We start from the raw sequence: 19,232 nt of genomic DNA, 5'->3' as shown, positions 1-19,232 counted from the left end.
GTTAATTTCTCTTAATGGAGAACCCTAATTAAAAGCACCTTTTAAGATAGTTGCTACAGTTAAATACTATGGCAGCCTTTTCAGTAACTATTATACATTTGTGCAAACAAAAAGAAAGCCTGCATGCAATCTACGGGGAGTGGGTAAAAGTTACTAGAAATAAATGAAATAAGAACTAATGAAATATGAAAGAAGAGCAGAGATAGCAAAGCGGTTCTCATTACACTAGAAAAACGAGGGTTAGTTTCTATGAACTCAGGCCAGGACTTTCAGAAGAACTGAAGCGAGTTCTGTCCAAATCTCGTAACAGTTGAGCAGCTAGCTCCTTTAAGCACTTTTGAAAATCCCCGCCAAAAAAAGTAAAGAACACCCCTTCCATCTAGTCCTATTGACCACAGAGATTTTGGTGAGTACAACAGGGTGTTTGGTGTGTACAGACAGAGACTCATTTCTCACATTTTTACCTGGGGATATTAATGAAAATGAGTCCCTCGATACTTGGTAACTCAACTTCATGCTGGTCCACTTGAAGTTTTATCTCTTTGTGAAGGTTTCTGGTGTGATTTATCCTCTGCAGTCCAACTTTTACATAGACTCCTTTGTTGTGAAACCTATGAACAGAATAGCATTCTGTCACTGCAAGGTTTGACACTATATTGAGGCACTGTTTGAATTATGCTCATTTAAGCTAACACTTTTCTTCTAATTTTGGAACACGTTCATTTAAAGTTTCCTTTAGCTAAAATCACACTTAAGTCTTCTAGTTTTAATCAACAAATCGAGCTATTTCAGGTGATAAACTGTTACTTCATATCCACTTTAATGAATAGAGAGAAAGACAACTTAGGCATTAGGCATAGAACACATGGAAATATATACAAGTAAAGATTCAGAACTGCCTTTCAGAAGGCTTTCTGCTTGAAAATAATTTTATTTTAATCAAAATCCACTACTTTGAAAATGGAGTGTGAAAACACAGAATAATTAAAATGGGCACTGTGCCCATAACCCATCCAGAGTCTGAATAAACAGAGAGCTAAATAAGTCATTTGAAAATATAAACTGCCCAAGCTGTAGTGAGAAAAATTTCTAAATACTTATTATACTGATAACCCTCAGCCATTCTGTGATGTAGCTACTTGCAAGTGTTCCAATTTTACAGAGAAGAAAACGGAGGAAAAGGTTAACCCATTGTTTACAATATTTTTAAATGTTATTTTAGCTAATACATTTTCATTAAGTGCTGTTTAAAATCAGGTTAGTAAAATGACACCTATGGATAAGTCATCTGCAGGGAGAGAAGCTGGCATCTCTAGATCTAAAAGCACGAATCTCTACTGTGTGAGCTAAAAGATCAGATCCACTAGCCTGCAGACCAGGGGTAGGCAACCTATGGCACACGTGTCGAAGGCGGCACGCGAGCTGATTTTCAGTGGCACTCACACTGCCCGGGTCCTGGCCACCGGTCTGGGGGGATCTGCATTTTAATTTAATGTTAAATGAAGCTTCTTAAACATTTTAAAAACCTTATTTACTTTACATACAACAATCGTTTAGTTATATCTTATAGACTTATAGAAAGAGACCTTCTAAAAACGTTAAAATGTATTACTGGCACGTGAAACCTTAAATTAGAGTGAATAAATGTTAGACTCGTCACACCACTTCTGAAAGGTTGCCGACCCCTGTTGCAGACAGTAATAGTGGACAAGTAATAGTGACCAAACCCCTGTGGTACTCTAATCACTAAATAGGTTCAAAGAACCACACTACATTAGCAGGGATTACATCAGCTCCTCGGGCAGACAGCATTTAGCACCTTTAAAAATGTTAGCTGGGTAAGGTGTGCTAACATATTTTAAATAGCACTTAATTAAAACATGTAACCCCTCCCCCCCGCCCATTAGCTAACTATTTATTTATTTAGGAAGGTTTAACAGATTTACCATGCCATGCAAATATCACAGAGAAAATGCTTTTCGCTAGTCTAGACAAGTCTTAAAGGTGGCTTGGTAAATGCAGTAAGTAACATGTTATAAAGTACCTTAAGGTAGACAGGGCAAAGTTGTGTTTTAATACCTTAGCTAGGAGAGGTGAACTTTAGGCACCCCCATAGGCACACTCCATGGGACTCGTACACAGAAAATAAAACCTGAGGCATCTGGCTGCCTCAGTGGGTAAATCCCTGCCCCTAAAGTCTTTCTAGGAAAAAATGCCATGGAATAGCTGTGTCCAGCAAGGCCCTGGTGAGCTAGGCAGGTAACACCTGTGACTTATGTCGTGCTTCCTGCAGACTCAGGAAGACCTCATGCATCGGTTCACATTTTCCAGGTTCTCGTCACAAGAAGGAGGGCTAGAAACACTGTATTTTAAAGTGAAAGCTGGATTCTACAGCAGAATTCCACAGGGAGGAGCAGAGCGACCACATTCGAGCAGCGTGCACAGCACTGTACCTCAGGATCAGTAAACAGAACAACTGCAGCTTGACGTGGGGGTGGCCACAAACACTACTTTTTAAAAAAATGGTCCAAGGTGACAGACCAGGTGCAGGGACTTACAGTTCATGAACAGGGAAGCTCAATCAATAATGGAGTAGTTGATAACCTTCCCCACACATTTAAGTCCTTAGCTTGTTACCATGGTGACTGTCGTAATGAGTCTGTGACCCCCAAAGCCCCTTTATGCCAACTGTTAAAGGGCACACCCTGGTCAGAATATTTAGCCAAACACCGTGTCTTGCTAAGTATCATGTAAAAACTGGTAACCCGTGGGTCAATACTATCACTGCGTGATGTATGTACAGATGGCATGTAAAGAGTTGTGTGCGCGTGCTGGGAATACTTTACTAAAATATGTTTTGGGGGCAGACTTGACAAACAAGTTTGCCTTAGAAAAAGGAACGTTGGTTTGCCTGTGTCTCCAAAGTAAACTGAGCACGGAGATGCCCGAGACAATGAAAGTTACATTGACATACAAATCAACAGGGGGGCTGGGAAGTGACCAGGAAGAAAAACACAGCAGGGGAGAAGAACTTTATCTGGGGACACACATTTCAAAGGTTTACTAGACTATAAAAAGAAGGGGAGAGAACCCCTTATGTATCCATCACTTAAGGAACAAAAGAGGCCAGAACTCTTGGAATCTGTGAAAGGTGGATCCTTCAACAGTGTGGGTCGAAGACTCTGGGAACTGATTGTAGGTGAGAAATTGCCTGAGACCAGGACTGTGAACTGTTAAGTTGTAGACACTAGAAAGCGTGTTTTCACTTTTGTTTTATTTGTACCCATACCGGTCTCTTTTTCTCTTGCTTAGTGCCACTTAAATCTATGTTCATTATTAATAAACTTGTTTTTACTATAAAACCATCTCCGTGCTGTGTATAAAGGTAAAGATCATATCCTCAGGGAGCCAACAGGCTGGTGTACACTCTGTCTCTTTGGAGACAGCAGACTTAATAAATTCTGTGTTTGCCAGTGAGAGGGACTGGACACTGCAGAGACGTCTCTGGGGACCTTGGGAGCACCGGATGTTACCTGAAAGGCAAGGTTAAGACTGGCAGAGTCTCAGGTTGTTGACTGGTGAGGCTACCAAAACTGGTGTGTCAGTTTAAGCCAGGGCAAAGTTCTCCCTTGGTGAGGTAACACAGTGGTTTATGGTTCACAGCTCCCTGGGGAGTGCATTACACGTACTAAACAAACAATTACAATTAGCATGGGCAGCTGCGCCTACGGGCAGGCGTATAAAACAAATTAATTTTGGCTTTATCATCTCCTTGATTAGTCATATACCCATTAACAACAATCTTAAGGTGATTTGTGACAAATCTATTTATTTCTGAAAGGCAGCAACAATCAAGTACTTCTGCTGAGTGGAGAAGATCACAACTCAGTTTTCCGTCAGAAAATGCCATTTCAACAAAATCCAAATTTTTCATTGAAACGTATCTATTTCAACCAAATTTTCGAAGATGTCAAAACAGGACATTTTTGGAATGAAAAGTTTCAATTTTTCATCTCAAAAGGACTTTTCATTTTGAAATTTATTTTGCATAAAAACCAATTAACATAAAAAAACCCCGAAATCTAAATGACATTTCAGTTGACATGAGATGATTTTTTTCTTCAAAAGTTTGTTTTGCAAACAAATTTGACATTTCTGGGGACAAATAAAAGATTTTTGTGGGATGGAAAATCAGTTTTCCAAACAGATCTCCAAAGAAGCGGCCAATCTCATTCTGTTTACACACAAATCTCATTCTGTTTGGGAATTTGTCCTTTCTCCTCTCATGTACAACTCTTAAACACATGACACTAGAAGCCCCTATAGTGTCACCCATTACTAGACATTTGTAATTTGGTGCAGCATGATAAAAATCACCAGAAGAGACGGAATTGTAAATGTACATGTGGCTACATTTCATCTAAAGCAAATTAATAAATGAGACATTAGCAGCTGCTCCGAATGTTAATTCAGTATGCCTACAGCAAAAACACTTGAAGCCTATTCCTGTCTTTCCTTAGAACATTGCATATGAACTGCTATGTGCTTTTAGCTATATGAGGAGGAAAAACACGGCCTCAAGATACACAAAAGCTATTTAGAATGTCATTATGATTATACTCCTTACACTATAAACTCTGCTGACTAATTATGTCACTAGAAAGATACTGCAATACTCCATGCCACGCAAAAACAAGCATGATTTTCCAAAAAAATAAATAAAATAAAGATGTTCAAAATGTATTACTGCATGTCAGCAAGCAAACTTAAGTACAACAGTCAAGACCATCTGTACAAGTAGCCACACCGAATATGACCAAAAATATCTATCATTAAACATCAAAGAGAAATATATGACATGTAAGACACCAGGGTTGCTCCTTTACTTAGGAGTTTGACCTTTCAAAATAACCTAAAGTGTAAGTCAATATACACATAATGCATGTGAGGGACAAAAAAAGCTTTGAAATTCTGTGAGAAGATACTTTAACCCTACCCCCAAAACCAAGCACTATATTTTACCTGGCCTGGGAAGTAAGACCAAGACCCAAATTCCATACAGAATGCAGCATTGTATTAGGAAGGACAATAGAAGAGAAAGCCTGGCAGAAAGACACTCCATAGACACACATGTGCTTCAGAGTATTTTCAAGTCTAATGCCTTGATTCAGGCCAGTGCATAAACCCACGTTTAATTTTAGGCATGCACTTAGTGCTGTCCTGAATAGAGATGCTTTCCTGAATTGCTGTCTGTTGTGGGATCACACACTTATTCAATAGTAGCTAAAAGCATCTTGGATTTTCAAACTAGAGCTTTCTCATCTGATAGTTTGGCCCAGATTTACTTTATCATATGGCTCTGTATTGAACACGCACTGCTGAAGTTAAAATGCCCTGGGAAGTTGTACACATATTTTAAACTCCAGATACGAGCATCATAGATATTTTGTTTCTGAATACAAAATAGTGCAAAATCCTCACCAGAATATATCTCTGCAGAGTATATGCATGCAGTGGGTTTTTTGACTGATTTAAGGTTTCATTTTAAAAAGTTGGATTGGTATACCTACATTTATCAATTAACTGTAATGAGAAGTAACATTCAGCAACAAATTTAACCAAGCGGTAAGTACAGCATGGTATATACAACATGTGAATTTTATTTAAGATTATAACAATTCACGTTTGCCTTGTATCATCAATTAGGAAGAATTTCCCTTTCTTCTCTACCCTTGGGGCCCCCTCATCCCGCACTGATGTACTGAACAACATCTTCAAACACATACACAATAACTCATGTCAGACAAACTGAACCACTGCCTCCCTCCACAGAGTACTGTTCATCTTCTGATAGCTCAGTGGTTTCAGCATTGGCATGCTAAACCCAGGGTTGTGAGTTCAATCCTTGAGGGGGCCAATTAGGGATCTGGGGAAAAAATCAGTACTTGGTCCTGCTAGTGAAGGCAGGGGGCTGGACTTGATGACCTTTTGGGGTATATCTCCATATATTTTATTTCTGCACTCGTTGAGACAGGGAGCCCATGGAAAAAATACTGTCGTCGAGTATCGTGCTGCTTAGGTACAAAGAAAGAAGTTAAGGTTGCATCATTTCCTGACTTTTGAGTACTTCACTTTACGATCTTGCTGTTCTTTTAATGTAGTTGGTTTTGTATGAACTATCTAAATACATGTGTCTGTGTAACTTTACATTGTATTAATTACACACATAAGGCTAAAATTATTTTCTCTGTGCACTGTTATAATTACACTTTATAGTCAATACCTGTTATTTTCTGTTCTCAATCCAGAGGGTTGGAGAAGATTTAATTTTTTTTGGCAAGTAATATAGTTCTTGAATGTATTACTCTTACGCAGTACACACAGTGTAAAGTGCTATTTTCCCCATGTACTTTGTAATGTATATGAGCATGAACAGTAGATTTTCATTATCCTAACTCTTGAGAAAAATATACTGCTTGAGTATACTGATATCAAACTGTAATGGGGAGAGAACTGGATAATGTTTTATAATATTGATAATTGGTTGCAGTATTTCTGAATATAAATAATGAGGGTTTACTTAATCCATGATGACGACTGTTTGTGCTGGTATCATAAAGACAAATCAAAGGCTCTTTCAAGCACAATCAAAGATGGATATAAAACAGTGGTGGATTGCGCTTACTGAAAGTGATGTTGAAGAATTGTTGAATTCACTAATTACATACAGAGGCTATTTCTTGTTCTTGGTGCTCTTAGAGGAGGGTTTTGTGCGGGTTTTGTTTGTTTTTGGTGTTTATGATCAAACAGATTGTATTAAATAAATAAATCCATTGAAATAAATTGTAATAAATAAAGACATCCATGGGAGCTCATAAATACACACACACACTCCAGTACAAAGTTGTACAAAGAAAATTCTGGACACTGAGTATTTGTAATGTGAATTTTTCCCTGCTTTATACCACTGTACATACTTGTACAAATGCCACCAGCTGCCATATATCCTAGATCAGCGATTTTAATATCAAAGTTATTGGAAAAGAAGTAAATTTCGAAACCATGACCAAGTGCTTCCCAAACATTGTACTTCTGATTGCCTCTAGCGTGCTATTTACTGTAAAAATCTGGCAGACTAACACTCGTCACATGGCTATGACTGTAACCTGATGTTTTGTTTTCCATTTTTGGAAGCACCATGTGACCGAGTACCCTCCCTGCATGCCCCCTTATGGGGGTGGGGCAGTGGTTCTGCCTCTGTCCTCCGGGTCTCCAGCTGATCCCCCCTGCCTCTGGCGCATTCCCAGTTGAGGTGACTTAGCCCTCTGACAAGGTCCACCCCTTCTGGGGCTCCCCAAATCCAGAACAAACAAAGAAATGTAAACTCTTCTGTCCCTGCTGGGCTCAATCCTCACCACACTCGTCAGCCCTGCTGGGCTCGGCAGTGTCCAGGGCCGGCTCCAGGCACCAGCAAAACAAGCAGGTGCTTGGGGCGGCACATTTCTAGCAACGGCATTCTGGCGCCGGCCATCATAGGCACCGACTCCGGGGCATGGGGAAAAAGTGCCCCCGCCACCCCAGCTTGCCGCCCCAGCTCGTCTCCACTACACCTCCACCTGCTCCCCTGAACGCGTCGCTGCCGCTTCTCCCCCCTCCCTCCCAGGCTTGCCGGGCGCAAAACAGCTGTTTCCCACAGCAAGGCTGGGAGGGAGGAGAAACCGAGCGACGGGCACTCAGGGGAGGCGGCGGCGGTGGAGCGGAGGTGAGCTGGAGCGGGGAGCGGTTCCTCTACCCCCCCGTTACTTCCTGCACCCCCATCCTAGCTCATCTCAGCTCCACCTGCTCCCCTGACCGTGCCGCTGCTCCGCTTCTCCCAGGCTTTTTCGCGCAGCAAGGCTGGGAGGGAGGAAGGGAGGAGAAGCCAAGTGGGAGGGCGCTCAGGGGAGGCGGCGGTGGTGGAGTGGAGGTGAGCCGGAGCGGGGAGCGGTTCCTCTACCCCCCGTTACTTCCTGCGCCCCCCTCCCTAGCTCACCTCCGCTCTGCCTGCTCCCCTGAACGCGCTGCTGCTCCGCTTCTCCCCCCCCCTCACCTGAGAGGGAGGGGGGAGAAGCGGAGCAGCGGTGCGCCCGGGGGAGCAGGCAGAGCAGAGGTGAGCTAGGGCAGGAGGTCATGAGGGGGGGAGGGGGCCCGCAGGAAGCAATGGGGGTGGGGAATGCGGCACGCCCCGGGGAGGAGACGGGGCTGGGGATTTGGGGAAGGGGTTTGGAAGGGGTGGAGTTGGGGCAGGACCAGGGGCAGGGGGCCACAAAAAAAGGGGGGGGGGGCAGCCAAATTTTTTTTTGCTTGAGGCGGCAAAAATCCCAGGAAAGTGCACACTTCCAAACTCGCCAGGGCTCATGCAAGCCTAAGTCAGTTGCTGGCAGCCAAAGAAGGCAACCGGCTCCTGCCAGGCCTAGCTTTCCACAGTCTGTCTTGGTTCCTGGCCCCAGGCAGCCTGCTCTCCTGCAGTGAAAGCTGCAGATCTGCTCTGCCTCCTGCCAGGGTCCACCCGAGCTGGGCTCTCCCTTTTTAGCACTTCCCTCAAAGCCTCAAACTTGCTTCAGGCAGGGCTGTTTCACCCGCCCAAAAAGGCAGGCCATTAACTCTTTCCTGGCGTGTGGGGTGTATGCACTATATCACACAGCACTATTTGTGAATGCCTGTAGAGTTGTTATATCATACACAGACCCTGCATATGTGATACTATGAACATTCAGTCCGCAAAGGTTTTTCCTGAGATTACCTGCTATTAAATTTGCCTGGTTCTTCTTCTCTAGCATGGTGAAAGCCCAAGCTCAATTCTGCATCAATTCCAAGGCCACAATAGTTGTTCATTTGTACAATCTGCAAAACAAAACAAAAATAGCAGTATACTATGGTATACCATTGAGACTCAAATGTACGCAGCAGAGGGTCCCGTATTGGTATTGAAAATTTTCAGTGAAATGGACATTTGTAGATTTTTGAAGTCACTGCACACAAAGCAATTTAGGAGTACATTTTCTCTCACAGATAGCCCCAGTACAAAACACAACATTAAAATGAAGATATGAGAGTATTTATCAGTAACTTCTAGGTGGAAAACACTGCAAGGATATTGTAATTATCCCTAAACCAAGCATTCCAAACCCAGGACATTTGCAATTAATAAGGTTATATTTAAAAGAAATCCAAATATGGTAAAGCATCGAACTGCAGAGTTACAGTACCTAAACAATCTTCGCTTCACCAAGTGCTACCATTTAATAACCATATGACGGTGACTGACAAATTGTAGTTTTCGTTGTCCCAGATTAAACCAATTTCCAAAGACATTCGTTTTTTTCATATTTCCCTTCATGGTGTCACTATAGGGGAGAACTTGGCAACTTGTCTGTGCGTGGAAGGAAGCATTAAACAGTATCACCTGTGGATTTACCATCACATCATGCGGCCTTCGTTTCTTTATCCGGAAAGATAATCTAAACACACCAGACCAGAAGACGGAACCAGAGAACACCAACATTTTCACATCTGTGTCCTGAGCAACTCCTGTGGTGCGAACCTAATGTTTCTATTATTAAATCCTCCCCAGCGTGTCAGTTTCAACCACAGCATTTTTCCTCCTGGCACATACACATTCTCTCTCTCTCTGCCTTCCATCTTTAGACAATTGAGACAGCCAGGACAAATCTACCCTTGCAACGCACTGTTATGAACAAGTGGTAAGCGAACCACAATGACTTCACCGCCTGATTCTGCTTAAAAATGAGGCAGATCCCTGAGTGGCTAATAAAGTCACAAGCCATGTACTGAGCCTGGGGTGTTCCAGCAACTGAACTGCAAAGACAGAAGCTCCATTTTTTTGTAATTGTCTGCTATTCTTCTCTTTTTCTCCTTTATCTTGTGCCTTGTTTTGTCTTAAAACAGAACCAGACTTTAAACAACAAATCCCAGGGTTACATCTGCAAACGACATTCTCCCTGTCCCAAACAAAGAGATCTGATGTCACGAGAGCCTGTCAAGCAAGATTTTCACTTAAAAGACACCATACGCAAACAGGGAAAGAGATACGGTAGATTGTTCAATTAAAGTTTTACCGAACCGAACCTCAGTGATGTCTAGCAGAACTTTAACAACCAACTTTCTGGATTGTTTAACAAAGTGTGAGGATTCCAGTTCCATTATAGGGATCTGAAATGTAGCTTTGATCGTCCTCTCAGCAGAACCTATTCTCGCCTGAGCTGGGAACCCATTCCTTCCCAACCTCAGAAAGCAGACACGACTACTGTTAATCAGTCAAACATGCTTTGTGCCCGAGAAATAATTAATATCTTAAGTGTCCATAAAGAATATATTGTGTAACTAATCTCCGACTTCAAGCGTTTTAGAACTGTACTCAAAGAAGCACGTCGGGTTTACCTTTCCGCACACACGGGTTTAGTGACTGAGCTAAGGGCAGAACTTCACTACCCGCCAGATTTGCAGTTAGTAATTGATCTATCGGGGATCGATTTATCGTGTCTAGTGTAGACGACTCCGGAACTCCACCACCGCCGAGAGGCGAAGCAGAGTTGACGGGGGAGCGGTGGCAGTCGACCCTGCACCGTGAGGACGCGAGGTAAGTCGATCTAAGATGCGCCGACTTCAGCTACGCTAGTCTCGTCGCTGAAGTTGCATATCTTAGATTGATTCCCCCCCCACCCAGTGTAGACCAGGGCTAAGTCATATAGAATTATTACAGTAACACCCAAAGGTGTGTTGAAATAAAAGACAAATCGCAAGCAGCTATGGTACACTATAATCTCATTCATCCTGGAATAAACCAATAGCTTTTAGAAAACAAAACAGTGACATACCTTTGGAGGATCAGGTTCCAAAATACCATTCTCTGCACTTTCAACAGCCTCCTGAGCATCTAAAAGGATGGTCCAGCGATCCATAAGTACATCATCAGCTTCATCTATAGATATCAGAATAGAGTAGGGATCTTCCCCACTATAGCCAGCTCCCCAGCGAAGCACCCTCCCTAAATCGTTACCTGGACAAGGAAAAAGCAAACTGTTAACTTGTTTAATCAACCAACTGACAGTGTGAAAGATAAATACCTTGTAATAGCTCCAACCACAAGGGTACTAGTCAGACAGTGATCACAACTTCCCAGCAGTAAAACTGAACTGAAAATGTAACCTTAGCGTACATGAAAAGCCTGTAAGTAAATGTTGTCTTTGCTGTTCTGTAAGTAAATTATTAAATAGATCATGTACTGCTTTATGTAAGAGACACACACAAAATAGGAATATTTATACATCATCACCTGAAAATTTCCTCTCACAGTAATAAGGTCGGGAGATCTGTCATAAAGGGTGCACCGAACTGTTAAATTTCAGACTGCTTGTGAGCAGAAGCAGGCCAGTCCTCCACTGAAAGAGGAGCATACACCTCCCTCTGCAGTTTCTACTGCTTGAGACAACTTCCACACCAACGTCAATGCCATCTTATTTTCCTACATCAGAAGTCGGGATGATAATATTTTGAAAAGGAAAAGTTTCTCCTACTGAAGTGCATGAGAATAATTTCCCCAGATAAAATAATCCCAAAGCTTTAGATATCAATTTCCATCTGTATTCTGGATGTCCACTTTGTTTCCACAATGGGCCGGGGCCATGGTCCTTATAAACTGAAGAAAGGGAATTTTAAAGTAAACTCAGATAAATTACGCTATTATTTTCTAGCATGCTGGTGTCTCCAGATCCCCTACAATGGGCTTTTTAAAGCACAGAACTGCATGTATCTCCCATTATCTTCGGTTAGGGTCTACCAAAAGGGTGGCACTGCCTGGTTCACTCATGAGGGATTCCTTCAAACAATCTGATTCTCTGCATTCATTTGTTGAAGGAATGGAAGAACAGGCCATAGGACCTTGACATCTGCCAATCACAGCGATAAGGAGAGATGCGGAGGGGTTAAAAGAGTAGCTGGATAACAATTACATGAACTCAGGCCCACTGAAGCACGTCTCTGCATGACACCAGCATTCTCAATTGGCTCCTGAAGAGATTGGACTTTTTTTTTTATTTTTTGGAAGCATCACTTGTTCTTTTCCTTTATGGCCATCTTCATCTTCTGCCAACATTCTTCCCAGATGAGACTTGTACCTAATGGTATCCAGCCTCGCCTCCAAACCTATGATTGATTTCCCTGGTGTCATGCCTATCGTGAATCCAAGATGCTCTAGAAATGGAAATGCTGTGTGTGGTTTATGCCTTCTCTCTATGCAGAGCCCTGATCAGCAAGCTGTCTAGGAAAGGATAGGCATGAACTCCATCCTTCCCTGAAGTTGTTATTAATAGTACCATGGAAAAGACTCAGAGCGTGGGTCTGACTGAATGGCATTGATTGGAGCTGAAACAGGTGGAACCCTTGTGCATAACAAGGGAATAGTTTGTGGGGTGGTAAATGGGTCGATGGAAGACAATCTGTATATGGTTGTCTGAGTGAACTTGAGAACCTCCATTTTGAACTTTGGCTCCTTTAGGAACTTGGTCAGATGTTCAGACAGAACCCGGCTCTGTTTTTCTCCCCTTCTTCGAGGACAGAAAAAGGAGTGGGAACACCACTCAAGTTCTCGCTACATGGGTTGCATTGTTCCGAATGGGTCCAGCCATTTCCATGGGACAATAGTATGCCTGAGGATTCTTGCAAAGCCTCAAAGAGCAACAAAGCCGAGAGCAGCCATTTGCTTACAAACTGAAAGAGCCTGGCACCAATTTTGGGGTCTAACTTCAAACAAAAGCTGGCTCTGAGGAAGTTGAGAACCTTACCTCCATAATAGCATATGGGCATTCCTTTTAGTACGGCCCCTGGCAAAGTGGTACTCTCTCCTGCTGAATTTCAGAGATGGCTTCAATTTGCAGACCAGACTGGGGCCAGAATATAAATAAGTTTTGATGACTCCATTACTACCTTATCCCTTGTATTTCTGAAAATATTCTCACACTGAAGTACTAAGAGCTGGGAACTGATATGCCTAAGCATCTAACACAGTGACCAAAGATTTGATGTCCAGAGAAGAGAACAGGATAATGCTGGGACTGGCATAGCTGGTTACGGTGAGGGCATCTCAGAGTCCCGTGGCTTGACATTAGCCCTGCAGGGCAGAGGTGGGGGTAAGCCTGGGACATCACAAAGGCCAGTGGCATGACATAGTATATGATTACATGAAAAATATGGTAACCCATTAGTCTAGGTAAAAACTGAAGGGTATCTCTAGAGGAGGCGGCCAAGGTGGCCTCACGCAGACGGGGCTCAGAGGGACAACTCCAGTTTGTCTACAGACAGAGCCACGTTCCCCAATAGGACACGCAATAAGGCGAGTGAGGGAGGATGCGCAGGCCTCCCCTTTGGCTTTCTCAGCTCACTCCTTCTCCGTGTACCTGCTGCAGGGTCACCAAATGCTGCAGCACTTCATAAGAGACCGAGCTGAGGAGAAAAATTCCCCAAAAGGCAAATGCAGCCATGGACCATGACTGGCATTTAGATGTGCAACTGTTAGTCAGAACTTTGAAACAAAAAGGGGGGGATTCTTCTAAGAAAACCTCGGTAGCAGGAAGGGGGGGTTGAGCCCTGCACCTGGCACTAGGAAGGCAAAGGAAAATGGTGGAGTTGGGGAACTCCTCAGCTGCCAGCAAAGCTCATGTCTGTTTCTGTCCTCAAGCTGCAAGCAGGCTGAAGTACCCAGTCGGTTGGCCGTTGCACAATGGAGAAAGTGTTGGCTACACTAGGTAGCCAGGCTCTGCCTGAAACAGAAGAGCTAATGCTGTTGACAGCCATGCCTTATCTGGAAGCAATATGTTGCCACCCCACAGTGGTGAAGTAAATTCATTAGAATGTTCTACGTCCTGGTCACAGGCAGAATCCTGGCCAAGGCATTTAGCATACTGTCACGCACGATTCGCCTATTTGTGAATTTCGTTCCCAACTGTATTTTGTTAGCACAGTTAAGCACACGCATTTCATGAAAGGTTTTCTGCATCTAGATAAATACATTACCATGAGATACTGGCTGTATACTATGAATACATGACATGAAACCATTGTTCCTTATGACTGCATGTGGATACAAACTCGGAATAAGCGACCATGTTGGCAAGGCACTGGCATAAAACAACTTGACAAAATAAAGTGAATTCATAAAGGACACGGAGAAAGAAAAGTAAGTTGTTGGGTAGTGAAGAGGACACGTCACTTTATATGATAAATATTCCCCCCCGATGGGTGAAGAGAGACCAGATCTGCCTTTTAGTTCCTCATGCTGTCCGTTAATCCACGTTTCAGTTGTTAATTATTTTCTGCATGCAATAGGTTGAAGATCCTCAGTTTTGTTCCTTTTTTTCTTAATAAGCCTGTGAACTCATGCTGAGCTGATAAACCACAGAATGAGTGTGGGGAAAATAAGAGTTAATCACTTGCATCTGATAAGTTGTCTGAGTGCTATGGGAAGATTAGTTTATTCTGCTTTTCTCAATTCAGATTCTTAATTTCTCATTTTAAGTTTACATGAATGCTAATGAATTTTCCCCCAACCAATGCTTCTGACAGTGATCAAGAGAATTCGTTAAAAACTAATTAGTCTCAATACATTTCCGGCATCACAGATTCTCTATCAAATTAATCAGATTTCAATTCGTTAAGGATGTACAAAAGTTTTCATGTCTAATTTTACTATAGAAGAATCTTGCCTATAACCGTATTCAGTCAGTGAGACAGCCTCTAAATCAATGTGGAATAACTCTCAGGTGTATTCTACAGGAGGGGAGAAACACTCTGGCCTTTTCTTAGATATAATTCTACAGTAATCATAAGGGCGGTGTGACAAAGTTCCTCCTCTGCCTTGGTGGGTCCTGCGCTTATTGGCGGATTTGCTCGCCTCAGAGGTTCACGGCAGCCCTCAGTTTGGCCACTTGTGCTAGTGGCTCAAACCTGCCATTCACTCAGCTCACTGGCCAGCATGGGGGAAAGGAAGAACAATCCCCACAGTCTCTGTAGACCCACCTAGTGGGTCGGGGGACAGGCCAGGGACCTTCCCCTCTGGTGGGACCCACAGTCCAGGTCAACTCCTCTTGTATCCAATGAGGGGAGGGGGATGGGGGAAACCCGGGCCCGCCCTCTACTCCGGGTTCCAGCCCAGGGCCCTGTGGATCACAACTGTCTACAGTGTTTCGTGTAACACCTGTGTGACAACTACAACTCCCTGGGCTACTTCCCCATGGCCTCCTCCCAACACCTTCTGTATCCTCACCACAGGACCTTCCTCCTGATGCCAGATAGCGTTTGTACTCCTCAGTCCTCCAGCGGCACACCCTCTCAGCTCCTTGCACGCTCCTCACTGACTGAAGTGAGGTCCTTTTTAAAGCAGGTGCCCTGATTAGCCTGCCTGTCTTAATTGATTCTAGCAGCTTCTTAATTGGCTCCAGGGGTCCTAATTAGCCTGCCTGCCTTAATTGGTTCCAGCAAGTTCCTGATTGTTCTGGAACCGCCCGTTACCTTATCCAGGGAAAAGGGACCTGCTTAATCTGGGGCTAATATATCTGCCTTCTATCACTCTCCTGTAGCCATCTGGCCCGACCCTGTCACAGCGGGAGGACTGGAGAACTAGGCAGTCACTGGGGTAAGAGGGAGTGGGACTGGTCACTTACTGGAGGGAGGGCTGTAGCATATGGGAAGGGAGGAAAACAGAGCCCTAACCTAGGTGAACAAGCAAGAGGAGGAGCGAGCAAGAGAAGGAGAGAGTGGCTGACACTCACCACTAGCGGCTAGACAGAGTAAAGAGGAGCCAGTTACAGAGAGAATAGATCCCACTATTACAATGGGATTGCAAAGCAACTGGAGTGCTGCTGCCTCTGGTCAGGCCCTTAGGCAGCAGCCCGTGTGTTTCTGGAAACCTGAATACAAATTAATGAGAACATCTGGTTTATCTGGACTTCCACACTCCTAGGTTCATACCACTTCCATTTGTGTGGCTCTCTGGTGACCCTTTGGCCGAGTGGTTCTCAACCTATTTACCATTGTGGGCAGCATATGTAGCTCTCTGTGTGTTATGTGGGCTGCATCCACACAATATATACACTGCCTGTATGGCCCTGAGGATGTCATATGGGCCGTAGCTGTGTGCTGATTGGGCCGGAAGCGGACTGCGGGCTGAGAACCACTGCTTTGGCCAATGCCGTAAGCATCACTGATGGGTTCTGAACAGAGGATTGCTGCAGCCTTTTGAGGGCAGGATGGAAGAATCAAAGAATAATGATGAAATGGTCTTCATTGTTTCCCTCCTGGATGCACGCCGATTGCTTCAATGTAACATAAGAAACTAAAACAAAATGCCATTCAGGCTACAAAGCCAGTCACGGATGCCATGTGATGAGAAAAATCAACACGAAAAGAAAAACTACTAATTTTTGAGCATGCTTAATAGCTTCCCATTAACATTCCTCAAATCAACCCCGTTCCATACTATTATTTCTCACCTGTTCCTAAAGGTAAGATGGCTACAGAGGGCTCTGAACAGACGAGCATGTGTCTGATTTCCTCCAGCGCACCAAGGACCCAACCAACTGTGCCGTCACCACCGCACACCAGCACTCGGAAATAGGGAACTTGAGAGAATGTATGAAATCTTCATTTAAAAACAAAAGCATAAGAAATAATATTACACTGTGATGCAGAAAATTAATTAGGCCTCCCATAATATTCTCTTTAAAGTAACACAATTGAGTTCTTAGTCATTATTGCTTTTTCCTTCCCTCGCTTTAGAGTTTCGATTAAGAAAAGCTGATAAAATGGACAATAAAACTTAGAACTATCAGAGGAGTTTTCTGCCTAACAAACTTGAAGTTACATTTCTCACGATGTTTCCCCATAGCCAAAGATGGTAGTTGAGTTCTCTCCCACAGGGAATTAACAAGACAGAGACACAAAAAGGTCTACATTTTTAAAATGTGTTTGTGTTTTCATTTACACATCTGTAATTCTGTTTGTCACTTGGGATTTCTATCTGGTTTTAAATGGAAGTTTACAACACCATTGTCATTCACATTGAATGCAGTATTTGGTTATTAAACAGTGTGCATTTCCTTGTCCGCTAGCATATACTGCTGGGACTGAAAAAAACCCAGAAGGGGGTGTTTCTGTACTACTCTGGATTTGTAAAAACTGAGATTCTGAATAGGATCCCATTCGTACAACACTTTCAGCCCTACCAATCAAGGCACTTTACAATGGAGTTTATCGTTCTTCCCATTTTACAGGTGGAAAACTGAGGCTCAGAGAGGTGAAGTGTCTTGCCCATAGTAACAGAGAAATACTGCAGCCAACAATAGGTTCTATGGGCATAACACTGACAGTCATGCTGTAGGAACCAGCCTAAACGAACCATAGTCCTGACAAAGTGAGAAGACCTGTATTGCTTATTTTTTACTGCTTCTTCGTTATGGACTGTTGAACCCACTTGTACTGGATGAATGTAAAATAATAAAGTTAACCTTTTGAGAGTTTTATTTCAAGGCACTGGAGTCAATTTAAGTAGTACAAAAATAAACAATAACGTAGTAGGATTTAAAAAACACGTTTTTCCATTACAATAAGCAGGCAATACTATTACTCACTGGTAACTAAACTGTGTTTTTAAAAAACCAGTAACACATTGCTTTTGTTTTTCCCATCACATTTCTTCTCACGTCTTAGAAATGGCGTTACCATTTCTGAATAATCAGGTCCTCTTAAATTTCTGCAACTGTAGGCAAATTCCAAGAGTAGAAATAGAGACACTTATTACACCCTTCTATTACCTGACGTTAAGAATGGTTGGAAATAGTGGCAAAAATTACGACTTGGCAGCCGTGTTGCTCAAAGCCCTCTCTTTCCTCCCTTCCTTCTCCATCAATTGTGTTAACCACCAGTAGTTATTTGCATTGTGGTGATGTGCACATGCTCCCATCAGGATCTGGACCCTACTGTGCTAGACACATCAGAAACAATTCTGTCCTCTCCTCTTTGTGAAATGTGAACATTTTCCATTTGTTTTTAAAATAAGGACCACAATTTCTAAGAGAGGCCCTGCAGTGTAATTCTCACACGTGCAATACAGGGGTAAATAAAATGAGTTGGAGGAAACTTTTGCTATTTTGTGTGTGTGTGTGACAGAGCGAGAGATCTAACAAGTATCGGTAAATTACTATTTTGGTGATACTATTCCATTCACTAAAGAGCTATTGTGATAAAAGATTTACCCAGGCAGTGGACCTCCATTAGTGAGTTCAAAGACCTGATGAGGATTTAGCAGTTTTCTAAAACTGTAGAGTAGATCTCGGCCTTTCAAACCTCCACTTTTGGGATTCACAAAGACAAGTAGTGGACAGCAGTTCTGTGGTAGCTTGGTATGCTGGAAGAGGCAAAGAGGTGTTAGAACAAATGTGTACATGTTAGATTATTACAGTATTCCAAAATATCCACTCACAGTCCTTTAGTGAAAAAACCACAATCAACAGGTAATAGTGTCGCTTGAATGCATATTTGATTTTGCTTTTTTGAAAAGTGAAGACGTACAGTTAGCTTGGCCATGTGGTAAAAATGAAGACATTATATGACACAATATTTCCTAGGTATGCATATCAGGTTCAGTGTCTATTGACTTTAGAAAGAACCATTTCAATAATCTGAGTCCATTGAATTCAAGCAGCAAAGCCTTTCCACTGGGGCTCTAAATACTTTTACAAAAAAAAAAAAAAAGAAGTCATAAATGGCCCTGTATGGAGCCTGAAGTCTAGGAAAACAGCAATTGCCAGTCTGGATCACAGTCATGATCCAACTAATACAGCATCCTGTCTCCACGAGTGATCAGTGCCAGATGCTTCAGAGGAAGGTGCAAGGGTGGGGCTAGGGAATGATCTACCAATGGGAAATATTTTTTCCTCTACCCCATCAGTGACAGATTGGCTCATCATCCCATACAAATCTGGGGGATTTGGGGGGGGGTCCCCTTGATAATATAACTGTTACATTAGGCTCCATGCCTCTCTCGCCACGAAGCCTCCACTGCCTGTCAGCGTAGGCTTGAAATGTAAAGCTCTATCACACCCTTGCCCTGGATTTGAGGGGTGTGTCTGCCCCAGAATGTGATCACGCTAATTGCGACCATATTATGTGCACTCAGCCAC

The 19,232-nt window shown here is 43.0% G+C and overlaps 1 protein-coding gene across 1 annotated transcript in view; it reads right to left on the bottom strand.

Moving 5' to 3' along the window:
- LOC112111174 (diacylglycerol kinase theta) overlaps positions 1 to 19,232 on the bottom strand; it is a 95,080-nt gene that overhangs the window by 4,662 nt on the left and 71,186 nt on the right. Inside the window, exons 16-20 of the mRNA XM_026663337.1 lie at positions 18,306 to 18,457; positions 16,545 to 16,693; positions 10,878 to 11,059; positions 8,783 to 8,883; positions 465 to 611 (exon numbers count right to left, since the gene is read on the bottom strand). Of these exons, the coding sequence (XP_026519122.1) occupies positions 465 to 611; positions 8,783 to 8,883; positions 10,878 to 11,059; positions 16,545 to 16,693; positions 18,306 to 18,457 (731 nt within the window). The remainder of the gene's footprint in view (positions 1 to 464; positions 612 to 8,782; positions 8,884 to 10,877; positions 11,060 to 16,544; positions 16,694 to 18,305; positions 18,458 to 19,232) is intronic.

The sequence above is a fragment of the Terrapene carolina genome, unplaced genomic scaffold (assembly GCF_002925995.2).
Source record: "Terrapene carolina triunguis isolate 2854851 unplaced genomic scaffold, T_m_triunguis-2.0 Scaffold33356, whole genome shotgun sequence".
In the NCBI taxonomy this organism is placed as follows: Eukaryota; Metazoa; Chordata; order Testudines; family Emydidae; genus Terrapene; species Terrapene triunguis.
The sequence above is the reverse complement of the archived record's forward strand: the minus strand, read 5'-3'. Positions and strand labels throughout refer to the sequence as shown.